The following is a 15,302-nucleotide window of genomic DNA, read 5'->3' as shown; positions in this document are numbered from 1 at the left end:
ATGGGAAGGTACAAATAGGGTACAGAAATGGAAAGGTACAACTATGATACATAAATGGAAATGTACAAATAAGACAGGAATGGAAAAGTACAATATGATACAGGAATGGGACGGTACAAATATGATACAGGAATGGGAAGGTACACAAGTTTCATGATCAGTGATTTAAATAGTTGTACCTTTCTGACGTTTTTATTACAATCTAAATCAAGAATGTGGTTTTGTTCAACCCTTTTACTTCTAGTATCTGACATAATAGTATGCTACATATGAAACCACGTTACATTTTACATACTACAGTTTAATCCTTATTTTCCTTTATATATAGTTTATGTTTTAAGCGAGAAATAAAGTTCGATGTTTACCAGGCCCGATAAGATGGCCGTAATATATGAAACATTAATAGATTTATATACTCTAAGCATCCTATCCTTAGAGTTTTTTGTTACACAAATTTCTTATAAAAATAAAAGTATTTCTTGTGTGTTTCGTTCCAGATGAAATCCAACTTGCTGATAGCATCTTCCCCGGCAGAAGAACAGGTATCTTCTCAGGCATATGACACACATAGCCACAAAGAGACTATGGTCATAAATGGCAGAATCAACCGTTCTAGCCCAATGGAATTGTTTCTATTAATACATAATACGTGTGACCATTTACCATCTACTTTGTTTCTTCCCAGAACTCGAGATCTACGCTATCTACCTTTATCAAGCTTGATAAATAGCTTGCACTTTGGTCAACAAACGTGGCACAATCAGCTAACTCAGTTCCCAAAATCAGTGCTATTAATATGTTGACCTCATTCCTAAATATTCATGGGTGACGCATATAATACGCTTACTTTCTTGTACTTGACCTAAGATAGCATTTTCAAATGATGGATGTAACATACAACTCGCCTCCTTTATGATATATTTAACCATCTAAATGTCGACTATATAAATCCGTCCTGTCAAGATATCTCAGTTTACATCCAACAATTTCAGTGCGGGACAACCACAAAATGAAAATGGATTTAGGCTCAAGTCTATTGCTGCTTAGAATGTACCCATACAAATATTCCATCTGAAACAAATACCGTAATTTTTCCAGATACCTATTTTTTCATGCAATCAGCGACCTTTATTCTTATAAATGCGGTTCTTACTATACTACCGAACATCAGTTCCGGTGTAGTCTGTAATAATAATTTGTCTAATTTGTTTTTCCAAAGAAATGATTTTTCCCTTGATAATTATATCCCTCTTTGCCTTACTTTTCCCGTATAAATAGGAATACTCGCACTCACTCACTCACACACACACACACACACACACATAATCCTGAATGCCATGTACAAGTCAAGCTCAAGTATAGAAAGTGTTCTAATTCATCTGCTCATGCATGTGTCAACCATTGGTTGCTCAAATATCCCGCTTATCTGATAATATATGATGGACGTGTATATATAATAAGTTCTATTCTGTTTGATGGCTGATGGTCTTGAGAGATAGAATCTCCGTTTCTGATTGAAAGAAAGTATAAAATACCGCTTTGGCTAACATTGCATTACATTTGTTTCTTCATGGAGCAATATCGATTTTTCCAGACACGTGAGATTTAAATGGAAAGGTGGAAGTGGGAGGAGATTGATCATGGTAGTATAACATCAGATGGGTGTACAATTTAGCCCACTTGGATTCATGGAGTAGCAACGTTGTTGTTAGGCACTGGGAGCTCTTTGCGGTGGGTTTATGTGGGAGGGGCGAACACTATAATGAAAAGCAGGCAGGCGTTTCTCAACAACACCAGTTTTAGATAGGTATGTCTGTGGTATGATGAAAATAGTCCTGAACAGTTTGAAACTGAGCGGGAAGATGGCGTTGGGGAAAACTCCTCAAGCGACGCAGGTTTAACCTTTGAAATATCTTTCCACTATTCAGACCAGGATGTTGGGAATTACATTCAGCCACCAAATGCATTCGAGATACTGTTTTCGGTTACCATAAACATTTATCAGACTCGACAAAGAAGAATGAACTTAATGCCCTTACCTTATAGTATGCTGATATTCTATCCATCCTCCATTTAGTTAGTATCTCGGAGGAAAAATGTATGGGGCGTACACATATACCTGAGGATCAATAGGAAACAGTTCAATTCAGACGAGCTGCTCACTTTGTCAGTTAAAGCACATAGGCAGGAGGAGCTCTCTGGTCCTGGAGATTGGGCACTATAGATAATTTTGCGGAGAGAAGGCCTCTGCTTGACCTCAGCATATAGCTGAGCTTCGATATAGCGATTTTGTTTCAAGTCGTAGTAATTGGTATATTCTTCGAGTTAAATGGATTACGACTGGATAATGGTGAACAGGTCTACGTCACAACTTCAATATATGATCTAGCCTGAACAAGTTCGGAAACTTTAATGCAGTTATATATAATGGTGAAGCGATTACAAACTTATATTGATTTAAGACTTCAGTCGATTAATGAACATCTACAGGTTCATCATTAAATACGTCACCATATAATAATACCTTAGGAGTACTACTACTATTTTACAAATCCATCCCACCCAGACACTACCTTTAGCTAAAGTGAACTAAACATTGTCTGCCGACCTATGTGGGGCCTTGTACAATGAATTTTACCTTATTTCTAAACCTGGTCGTAAAGGCTAAGGACTTTTCGGTTACTACTTCTGGTCGTCCCAAGAATCACATTCTTGTCACGAGAGACCTCGCATAAGTGAGAATGTACATGGAAGATATAACGGTAAAAGTTCGAGGCGGTTTTGTACTTCTAATGAAATTATACTCTATGTATATTTCCAAATTTATAGGATCCTGTTCCCGAAAGTTCTGCCTTTAAAATTTGCTAATACTGTGTCGTCGTCACACACTTAGGTTATTATGCAGGAGCCTAAGGGACTTCACATTCAGTTGGTGGTATAATTATTTTGTACGTGTAAGTTTCTAGCGCTTATAAAACCTCTTAATTTATGTGCAATTCCATTACGAACAAGGCGTCACCATCAGTGTATTTTGCTTGTACAGGCGGTCTGTGGGCCGTTTCTCCTACAGATAATTACCTTTTGATGGACATTGTTACACCTACTTTAACTGTGCCTCTAGTCCCTTTGATGTGAACGCTTTGTGGTGTGTAATGTAGACACTTGTGAACATTTATGCATTGCTTCCGCTCAGCTTTATATACACGATTTACTTAGTCGCATCCTGGTCTTTGATGTTTCTATAGGCGACACTTGAGTGATGTTTATCTGCATAATCATTATATCATATGTAAAGAGCGCTTAGTCACTCGCATCGGTAGCCAATGCGATTTCACAAGGTTCGGGTTGCAATATTCGTAACTGTGCATGTCTTTATGCCCTTAAGAAATTCCTTATTTATGACTATTTCCGTAATTTCTGGTACATACATGTGCGTTTTCTTCACCACGGCATCCTTGAATGAACTGCTTCAATGATTCCACTGTACATGCCGTCCTTGACCTTCGCCACAGGTAGCAGTGTAATTGAGATCGTCTTCTATCACTATTTTCCAAGGAACCATCATTTGTTATAGCTCTGCACCCACACTGTATTTAATCATCACTTGTGCATGCCCTTTGGTGTATATATCTCCTCAATACAGACCTTTCAGATGGCATTGTATTATATTTTGCCTGCATGATTCATTGCCTTTTTAGCCTGTCTGTTTTAAATTTCTGGGTCAACCTTTTAAGATTTAGCTCTTCACGGACAATATGTTCTAAAAGACATACAGGTCCACTATTTTATACGTTTTGCTCTATTTGTCTTACAGATTTGATCTGTGGGCAAAGCACAAACCTCACCCCCCAAAACATATACAAACAACTTAGGGTGAAGACGTCAGCAGTCCTCATGCTGACCTTTTCTCAGTGTGAAAAGAAAGATAAATCGACTTACACATCAACCACATATGACCTATTTCCATTGCGACCAGCTCAGGGACCATGGAGGGCCAAAACATCAATATATGGGCACAATCAATAACAGCAAAGCTGTCAGTACGTCGAACCCTACGTTTGCAGACATCTACAGGGATCCATTTAAACCTCATAGCTCCTCAAGACACTCATTCGGCACTATGTCACGAATAATTCCTCATTTCAAAATTTTCTACACTTTGCCACGCGTTGAGACGCTTTATTCAGTTACTGTCTCGATGTCACGGATTTTAATTCAGGGAGTTCTATGAGTTTTGTGAGAGACAGACCCCGTCACTCTTCGCAAGTTTAGTCTCAAGCATTACAGGGGACCTTAGCTCATGCAGCCAAGGTGATGTTGTTTGTTCTCCAGTGCTGTCATCTATTCTACAGTATCCAATGACACAGGAAGATTCAGGCTTCAGAGCACCCATTGAGGATGTTTTCCCCTCTGAGGCACGGAGGTTTGCCCTCCTCCTCCTACCATGTAAACAACCTGGAACAGAGCTCCGTAACCTGCTGATGTTACTACGGAGTCCGATTTGAATTACGTGCAAAGTGGAGAAGAGTTACAGACATTCTGACCCGTCCTCGTTATCTGTTCGTCTGCTGATCTACCTTTGCGACGCCAGTCTTTCATTTGAAAACCCAAGCAGTGATATCGCCACTTTTTTGGATGACAAAGCCACATTGCATTCATATGGACCTGTTGGCCTTTGATGACACTCGGTAGTTAGTGCGCAATATCCTTTCCGTAGCGTTTTTGTTGGACTTGGGTGTATATGGTTATCTTCCAACAGGCGGAACATAAGTTATCTTCGCCAACATCGAACACATCAGGGCATGCATGGGAGTCTATTTCAAGAATGTATCGAGTACTGAATAGAACTTCTGAACACATGTTGTTCAATGCCGTAACAGGAGCTAGAAATTTAAAATTGGCATAACGCGCCTCAGTGCTCTTGTCCTGCATGTTCATGACGGACCACCATAAGTCAAAGCTAAGAAGACAACTTTTATCCTCTAACCTTCTGTTTAATGGCCAGATTGAAGTCCGCATACAAGCAACCCAGGAGACCAATTCCCACGGAACCATAGACACAGCGCCGATTCTAGGATAGTACTGGAAATCAACAAAGCGACTCTAGTGCCACTCATAGGATATGAACCCTCTCAAAATCTACCAATCGAGGATCCAGCCAGCAAAAGCCACATTTATCGCATACCAAAGCGGATATAGCACAATGAGGGTCATATCGTTAGTTCCAGATTTGGTCCTAAAGGCAAACGTCACTCTACGTCTGGTCATAGACCTAAGCGCCCTCATTCAATTCATTCATGCCTCTTGGTTCCTATTGGAAACACTTTATCGCATTTTGAATACAATCCATGAAGTACACAATGACAGCAGCGTGGACTTAAACGGCGCATATCTTTCATGTCCCTACTCACAGGGCCTCCAGGACGATTATGTGATTCGCTTCCAACATTGTTACCAGTTATGGTAAAAATGAAAGGAAGCATGCCATTGCATAGCATCTAGAAATAAAAAGAAAAAATTTACAGTATAATCTTGAATTCTCTTTCAAAATCAGTTGCATATCAATCTAACTTGAGTTTGGGGGCATTCTCATGTGTTATCATAATTTAAATGACTTCAACACTAATTTCAAGCGATGGGACGAAAATATATCCCCTTGACTTGAATATAGGTCGAACAGGCCAGGGCTGTGATGACCTGTGATTGAGGATAATTATTTTCTAAGGAAGTACTCGCTGTGCAATGTCATTTTAAAGTTGTTTGTGGGCTGTGTAAGTTCGTGTTATTTCGTCTCACCGTAGAGCAAGTTTGGTCAAAATTTTATAAGCGTGATGCTTGTCAGGAGTTATTACTGCCAGAGGACCTGCAGGACAATGTCAGAATTTTGTGGGATCGGAAGCTACATTATGCCCTATGGATTCCATTTTATGTTTAAATGTGTTGACTGTCAAATTTAACATTCTATTTAAGACGCAATGCTACTGTCTTTTGACGAACCGGTAGCATTGTTTAACAACTAGCATGATCCAAAGAAGTTTGAAAATATGTACAATTTGTAATGATTGTAGTTGCAAAGCACACAACATATGTGTTAATCCACATACACTGTGGTCCAAAGTGTGACCGTAGAATTTAATCGGAGAAGATTCACGAACCATTCACTAAAAATATCCTTGAGTTGCGAATAAAATAAACTTGACTCCATTCTTAATACTTCAGACCACGAACTGGTAAAACAAAGATATTGCATGTGAACATTGATGCTGCTTTGATATGGTTGAAACTATTTGTATATATAATTGTTTATTAATACTAACTTGGATATTTTAACAATGAGAAACTCTTAAGCGTACATCAAGTTGAATTTAAACTGGGTTGTCGTTTCTTGATGTATCTAACCTTTGCTCAGACATACTATATTGCCAAGAATATGATTATTACAGATACACCAAAATCAAGTATCTGTTTTAAATAAGCTAACATACTAATGTTGCTGCTGCTACTGCTATTACTACTACTACTAAAACTAATATGAAAATATTCATACAAATCTTCTCCATCACCTTCTATCCACACATGTATTAAAAGAACTTAGTTTCTTTTAGGCCTGGCTTAGACAGGAAAATGACAATTAATAGTTTTGTTTATGAATTATTATCCAAGAATTGCATCATATGTTATAGTAACGTTGGCATCATACTCTAATTCATTTTGAAACATTGCTGCTTTACGATAATATGAAGTTATCACATGGCAAACCATACACTTGTCTTGTTTTCATTGGCTTTAAAATGCGAGAAATTCAGAACGATACTATATCCTACTAAGATACAAGAAATATCATTTATAAATATACTGGCTCGATGTATTGGACCTGTGACGTCAATGAAATCAGTGCAACACAGTCATTAATGTTTTCATTTTAGGAGGAGATATTGAAAATCGCCCGTGAGGCTCTCGAATCAAATGTTAAAGATGATGATGATAATGATGCTGACATCGACAAGGATCACTATGAACGTGATGACTCAGATGTTTCATTACCATCCCTGGGTACAAGGGTCCGACGTGGCCCAGACTGGGACAAAGGCTTGCAGGATAACGATGGACCAGGAACAATAGTTGGTCATCATAAAGACCAAAAACGTAAGAATGTGAAATCATATTTGCATCCACTGTGTGATAAAAATATGTTCGTGTGCTCTCTCTCTCTCTCTCTCTCTCTCTCTCTCTCTCTCTCTCTCTCTCTATATATATATATATATATATATATATATATATATATATATATATATATATATATATATATATATATATATATATATATATATATAATGAGCTGTGGATGCTCAAATGGCATGGTAAACTGTGTTAAAATATTATTTTTTCCCCAGCATAATGAGTGTTGTTGCATATGTGTGTATTTTGTCATATGTGTGTGTGTCTGTGTATGTGTCTTTGTGTCTGTGTGTGTGTGCGTCTGTTTGTTCTATATCTTGATTACATCACAAATTGGAACTCTAATGGACTTTTTTGAGTCATGAAACAAAAGGAACATCTTTGTAAGACCAATGCTTTCGTTTTGCCAACGAAGCAAACATTGGATATATGATGGCATAATATAGTGCATTTTTTATAATGCAGTTAAGAATGTTATTATATTAGGTTAGCGAATACATGTCTTTGGGAAATAAAGCTGGTTCTCTCGATGTGACATGTGAGCATGCTGAGTCTCCTAATGTGCCAGTAGACAGTACATAATATATTTTGTCATGTTGCTTCTAAAACAGAAATACGTAAGATGAATTACGAACAATACAATGTAGACGCAGATCAAGAGGTTTCATCATGGTTTTGAAGTGACATATAATTTTAATTTCCACCTATTTATATTAATGTTGCTAGCATGAAATCATAGAGTAATATGCATAACTTTGATTGCATTATATAAAAATATATGGTTGAATATAAAAAAGGCGTGAAATGAATCTCTTATGAGATGCAGAGTAGTTGTAGGCAATGTTTCCTAGTGACGTTCAGTACGTTATAATTAGGTGCTTAATTGCATCAAATGATTGACTTCTTTTTTTCCCCAGAGGTAAAGGTAGAATGGGACAAGACTAGACACTCTGGCTTTTATCGTTACGGCGACATGGGGCAGTATGATGTTGTACTTATCGATAATGAGCCTCGAGTCTTGCAGTCTGAGCTGATAGCGACTGGTTGCCTTGTGAGACGAGGTAAGACATTATTTTTTTACTTTGCCTGATTTGTATATCGTTGTTCTTATCAGATGTTGGCAGAATTTATATTTTGAAGAAAAGTTACACTTTGAAGGATTAATAATATCGTATCAGCCTTCATCATAAATATAAATGAATTTAAATGTTCATGAGTTTTAAAAAAGTGAATAGGGTATGAAAATTAGCATACTTTCTGCGTGGATGTGATTTAATAAAGATATGTCAGTATAATGCACTCACATAAATCCAATAGCTCAGACAATTTAGTCTGAACAATCACAAACATCATTCCTAACTACGGATAAAATGCCTAATGAAACTAATGTAAATTATACCTTTTAGAATAATGTCTGAATATTCTAAGTCATATGCAGAAAAGCATAACTAGCCCACTATTTATTCTGAGACTAAAACACATTCGAATGCTTTTATCTGTGTATACAGTGCTCCTTGGCTTTGTCTTAAATCATTATCTAGTTCGTATTACAATGATTCCTGTCAATAGAGTCCACGTGCTTGATCCGGCCAGAATATGGTGGCACCGACAAATTTGAGTTAAAAATGATTCCTCTTGGATTGTCACTCCTCTAACTCAGCCAGCAGCTGGTAAATTCGTGCAAACAATTGACAGTTTTAGTATTAGAGAGCTGTTATATAATGGGTTTTATGGTATCAATCTGATGAATAGTATTTTGATTTCTAAATTCTTTAAAACTTTACATTTAGTGCAACATACCGATGACGTAACCTTAATCCATATAGAGAGATAACAAATCTGATCATCTTTATTGTTATACATTCCTTCATGTGTCACTTTGATAATGATTGACTATTAATACCACCCATAATTATTTTGATTACTAAAGCCAATGGCTGAGTTGGTGAATATTGTTCACCCCGATAGCGGGACATCAGGTTGCCAAAATATGAGAAAGGTATGTTAGCTTCTCTATCAAGGACATGACAAAGCCATGAAATAGTTGTAGACTAAACTAGTTTTTCATATTTCTTCTCATGATAAATCTCAGAATATTTCCATTTATTGGCTGACATTTCATCTACTGATCAGCTAATTTCGTCTATTCGGGATTTAGATGCCTGACCATATAAACGGGATTAGATGGTTTTCTATAATCAGCAGTGCATACTGGAATTTAAATATTGAAAGGGCAACGTCCGGGCATCTCATATGTGAACACAGTTTCAGTTTTACTACCCTCAGTTTTCCAGGGGGATCTAATCGCCTAACTTTAATCTTTTCCCTTGGAACTCCAAATACTTTTGACAGCTTCAATCACCTTGCTATGGCGATTAATTATTCAACATACCTGCACCATTAAAAACAAATATTAATCATTTTGTCGCATTAAATCGGTTATTATATATATCTCACTGAAGGACAAAGCCTATTTTTGAATGCACTCTTGCGTTACAAACAAACATTGCTTTAAAACTACCATCTCCTGAGGGGAAATGTACTTAATCTTGGTCTTGAACCTTTCTGACTGAATTAGATGCATTGACAGCATTCTGGCAAGTAACGTTTAAACTTAGCCTACCAAACTGTGTATTTCTGTGTATTTGTTCAGGAAAAGACTGGAAGTATGCCAATCAAGATGGGACACCTGGTGCAATAGGAGTTGTGCTCAAGGTCCAAGAAGACGGAATCGTTGTGGTATGTTAAACAAAACTTATTTTACTGTTCCATTTCTGGATATGCCTCTGTATCAAAGGAACAAAGTACTAAATAAAGTTCTGTTGAATGGTTTTGTGTGCTATTTATTAAATGTGGAAAATGTTCAAGCGATTTTTAGCAACAGTTAAGCAGTCAAAATAACAGTAATTAATATTGATAATGTATCCACTATATTGCAGAAAACATTGCATTGCCATGCAACTTTACTAAACAAATACTTAGTAATCTTTGAAGTGAGACAAATGTTTGCAAGGACATACACATTTCGATATGATTTAAGTTTTTTCGTGGCATCAATGGAAGACAAAATTGTTAAATATTTAAGCATAATACAACATAAACTAAATCACCTATATTTTAGTAGGTGAGGTCGGTAAAGAATACATTGAAGGTGAAACGGAAGTAGCTATAAATAGTTTTCAGATAGAATATTTGGTGAAAAATTAAGGCGTGCATTTCAGGTTCGCTGGCCAAACAAATCTAAGAATTACTATAGATATGGCGCACTGGGATGTTTCGATCTAGAGATATGGTAAGTTATGACCTAATATTGCAATATTGAATTCTATGTTATTTGTTTCACAAGTAAAATGGAAAATTGATTTAACAGTATTGAGGATTTTCAGGTCCTATTGTAAAAATTAGTTAATGCATACAAAAATAATGAATTCTTATGGCGAACTTGAATTACATAAATGTCATCTCCTTTCTAAACTTATTTTGTGAGATGAAAATCTCACCCATTCCTGCTTTGTAATAGTTTCAGAAATTGAAATAGTTAATGTTGTCATTTTGTATTATGTCATGCAAGCACTAATATCGGGTATTCACTGGCAGGTATATATTCTTACAATTGTTCTCTTTCCTTGTACAGTCGTCCAGAAGAAAATCCTGCTGAAAGCATAAAAAGTATAGCGATTCATCCTGAGTACCCGTTAGGACCGGGCACTTTTATTAGCCAGGCAAGTTTGAAACATGATCTATAGAATGGAGATTGTTAACCAGCACTTATATTTGTAAGGTTTAATATGTACCCAACATGATAGAATTATTAGGACAGCAAAAAGTACTATATAATGGAATATTTATGCTAAGTACTATTTCTAAAATTTGAACACAGTAACTGGCCTTCACACGCAACCATATCCTGATGAGACTTTAGTTAACCCACTTTCGATAGTTCATGATATAATTGACAATATTTATTAACGCCGATTCCTCATCTTCCAAACCGTGGTTCTAACACTATAACTTCACAAGTATGATCGGGTTTATTGTGTGAAATGCGAAAAAAATATTACTGAATATCACGTCCTTCGTATAAATCCACCGTGAATCCATGACTTACAAATGACAATGTCTCCATATGAAGTCTTCCAAAATAATCTTGATAGCACACTTAAGGAAAGCATGCGGATATTATAATGCGGGCCTTAAGACACGTATGGAAGAGTGTAAAATTCTTGGACTCACACTACACTACCAGACCCAGTCTCGTTAAACCTGTAACGTCTACAGCCTGTGGGTATAGATGGTGCCCACACTTGCGTCTTGTCGTCTCATCACTGGGTGCACTGTTAAGTTCGTGGGGCTGTGGTGATTTTATATTGTTACGACTCTAGGTAATAAACTATACAACATAAAGAAGCGAAATCGTCACGATTAATAATGTCAAAGAGTGATGTATTTCCCTACGTTATAAAGTGAACATTATAAAGACATTAAGCACATTGTAAACTAAATCCCAAATAAAAACGAATGTCATTTCACAAGTCTAAAATCACAGACAGTTCTGAATGAATTCCAATAATCTTTAGTGTCCTGATATAATTCAGAATGGCCTTGTATGAATGAGTTCTCGATGATTCCAAAATAATGTGTTATGCCAAAGTCAAAGAACACATAGTAGTTTTAATGAATAAGTGAAATGAATAAAAAATTTATCTTATATATTATTTTCTAGCACGACTATAAACTCTCATCTTGGATTCTCAAAGACTGGTCACAAATTATTTATTTAACAATTTCATATATACATTTTCGCTTGACTTAGATATGAGTCATTCTCATTGAAAAATCCAACTAAATTATAACAAAATGTGATTTTAGAACATTCCTAACTCATAAAAACATATTTAATAACCTACAATCATGAATAAAAGATAGGCATGTAAGGATCCTACTTCTAAATGACCATTATCTTAAATTACAGTCTAAGATTATGGAAAAAGTTGAGCACACAAAACAGATTTAAATAACAATATGAATAACATATATCTGTGAATTCGCTTGGGTTATCAATGACTCATTTTTCATCTTATGCCAGACTCCAAAGAACCTAGATGTGAAGCCCCAGGGTCATCTTTATCCTGCAGATTTTTTGTCACTGGCATTTAATATAAAAAGCTTTGATGTTTATATATGTTTATATATATATATTCTAACAATATGTATATATATATATATATATATATATATATATATATATATATATATATATATATATATATATATATATATATATATATATATATATATATAGATATACATATCTATATATATATATATCTATATCTATCTATATATGTATATATATATATATATATATATATATATATATATATATATATATATATATATATATATATATATATATATATATATATATATATATATATATATATATAGATATATATATATATAGATATATATATATATTCTGATCATGAAGTCAAGCTTATGTATGTGCTCAACGTTGACCTAATCGTCTTTATCTCAGCAGGGCTAAAACATTACCTAAATTTGAGGTCTAAGGCTCGACATTCTGAATCTTCCTACATTCCAGCAAATCCTCTGTGGCTATCGTTTAAATTAAATCAAATATAGGTAACCACGTAGATTAAATTCAAGATAGAGAAGAAAAATGCATCAGTGGGATATCATATGAAAATATACACATTCATGCAACATGGAAGGACTAATGAAGGTTACATTTTCCCATTAAACACAAGAGGTTAACTCATCGGGGCACTGGTTCAAATCGGGAAGTGCGGGAATACTGGTCGTATTCATGCAGAATTGTACTTCAAAGGTTTCAAGTTTTGTCTGAATCTGTCCGAATGCCCCGATATTAAAATAGGCCGTATGTGATCATGTAATTTGTAAGCGCAATACTTGTCATTTAGTAAAGTCAAGTACCTGGAACAGCTTTTGATATCTTTCAAACAAATTAGGCAGCGTACATTATTAGGCTTTGTGGGATTTTGAGTGAAGATGGATTGCAGCTCGTAATGCTTCACCGCTCTATTGATAGTGGCATATACAGGCATTAAATTAAGACTTAAGTTCCATGTTGGGAACTGTTCGATGCGGCTACAAACCTCTTCCTATCCCATCAAAGTTGTGCCATTACAACTTGCTCAAACTACTCAGGCACCGAGGGCACCATCAAATGAATCAGCATTTTTGGCAACTCAATCTACCTCACCTCCTCGGGATTCAAATTTATTCCTAGTGCGGCACACCGAGGGACAGAGCTAACAAACAGCTAAGTTCCCTCACACTCATCAGACATTCGGACAGGTTACATGGATCAAACATCCCATACCCGGTCCCAACTGACGATTCTAATGATATCCTCCCCACATGGATGTAACATTTCCGTTGCGACTGGCCTAGGCCATATACACGGGATTACGAAAACATAAATATTGACGGGCTGTATCACTACCAACCCAGCTTCCGGTACGTCAAAACCCAGCCATGGCAGACCCGTGTAGGGACCAGATTAACCATCATTCTGCCTCAAGACACTCATTCGCACGATGCAATGAATATCTCCTCATGCCACAAGAGATGGCGCTTCACAATTTCTGTACACTCTGCCACGAGAGGAGACTCTTTACTCGGTGAATGTTTTGATGTTGAGGTTTCAGTGTGTTCTACGTGTTTAGTGGGCGACAGACTTCATCATTCTTCGTCAGCTAAGTCTCAACCATTACGTGGTTAGAGTGTCCGCCTCGGATGTCGAAGGTCATGAGTTAGATGCCCGATCAAGTCATACCAAAGACTTACAAAAATTGTACTAACAGCTGTCTCTCTTGGCGCTCAGCATTAAGAGGTTAGTGTGAGGACTGGTCAGCCTGGTATCAGAATAATGTGACTGGGTGGGACATCATGCTACATGTCTGCGGTATGATGCCCCAGTGCTAGACATCACTATAAACTGCCACATCGCAGACATCGTAGCAGTATGACTGAAAACTTGTTAAAGATACGTTAAAATTCCAAATCATATCACATCACATTACAGGGGACCTTAGCCTCGCCTCATGCAATCTAGATGATGTTGCTTGTTCTCTAGTGCTCGCATATATTCTACACTATTGGATGGCACGGGAAGATTCAGCCTTTCTAGCTGCCAATGAAAACGTGTTCCACCTTCGACTTCCAGAGTGTTGTCCAGCTCCTTCTACTCCATCAGTAACCTGGACCAGATCTTCAGCAGCTGTTGATCTTAAGACGGAAAGAAAGAGTCCGACATAATTACATCCGCAATCTGGGAGAGATACATCTATTTTGACCCTCCTTCATCATCAGTTTGTCAGCCGGTCTACCTTCGCCTTACGCCGGTCTTCACCTGGGAATCCATCCGTTGACAGTGATATTTCCTGCTCGGGAGGTGACATATGGACCGATGGACTTCGATAAAACTAGGCAGTTAGTGCACAATATTGTTGTTGTGGCTTCGATGTTAGATTTTCGTCCATGTGACTAACTTCCAACAGCCGGAACTCATCTTATCTTCTTCTCTCCTTATACCAAAGAGCATGCATGGCAATCTGTTTTACAAATGACTTGAGTACTGAATAGAGCCGCTCAACACATTTGGCCAATGCCACAGCTACAAATTTACAAGTTAATCCTCTAACATTCTGTTTAACGGCCAGATTGAAGTCCGCAAACAGGCCACCCTGGAAACCGATTTTCCACTTGACCATATACACAGCGCCGATTCAATGATAGTACTTGAAATCGACAAAGGGACCCTAGTGCCACTCATAGGATATGAACGTCTCAAAGTCGACGAATCTAGGATCCAGCCAGCGAAATCCATAATTCTCGCACACCCAAGCAGATATAGCGCCGAGAGGGTCCTATTATTCATTCCAGACTTTACCTGGTCCTTAAGGCAAACACAATTATGTGTCCGGTCATCGACCTAAGCGCTCTCAATCAGTTTATTCACTCTCCTAGTTTCTGAATGGAAAAACTGGCCCATTTTGAGTGCCATCCATGAGATAGACTTCGCCATCGGCGTGTACCTAAGCGGAGCATTCCTTCATGTCCCCGTTCACAAGGCC

General features: G+C 37.0%; 1 protein-coding gene across 2 annotated transcripts in view; it reads left to right on the top strand.

Moving 5' to 3' along the window:
* Positions 1-15,302, top strand: part of LOC149791323 (uncharacterized) — a 233,481-nt gene that overhangs the window by 59,673 nt on the left and 158,506 nt on the right. For both annotated transcript variants that reach the window (XM_089969171.1, XM_089969172.1), the window contains exons 11-16: positions 498-542; positions 6,927-7,146; positions 8,097-8,240; positions 9,833-9,918; positions 10,401-10,471; positions 10,814-10,901. In XM_089969171.1, the coding sequence (XP_089825297.1) occupies positions 498-542; positions 6,927-7,146; positions 8,097-8,240; positions 9,833-9,918; positions 10,401-10,471; positions 10,814-10,901 (654 nt within the window). The remainder of the gene's footprint in view (positions 1-497; positions 543-6,926; positions 7,147-8,096; positions 8,241-9,832; positions 9,919-10,400; positions 10,472-10,813; positions 10,902-15,302) is intronic.

Source organism: Sinohyriopsis cumingii, chromosome 9 (genome assembly GCF_028554795.1).
Source record: "Sinohyriopsis cumingii isolate HCF-2022 chromosome 9, ASM2855479v2, whole genome shotgun sequence".
In the NCBI taxonomy this organism is placed as follows: Eukaryota; Metazoa; Mollusca; class Bivalvia; order Unionida; family Unionidae; genus Sinohyriopsis; species Sinohyriopsis cumingii.
The sequence above is the reverse complement of the archived record's forward strand: the minus strand, read 5'-3'. Positions and strand labels throughout refer to the sequence as shown.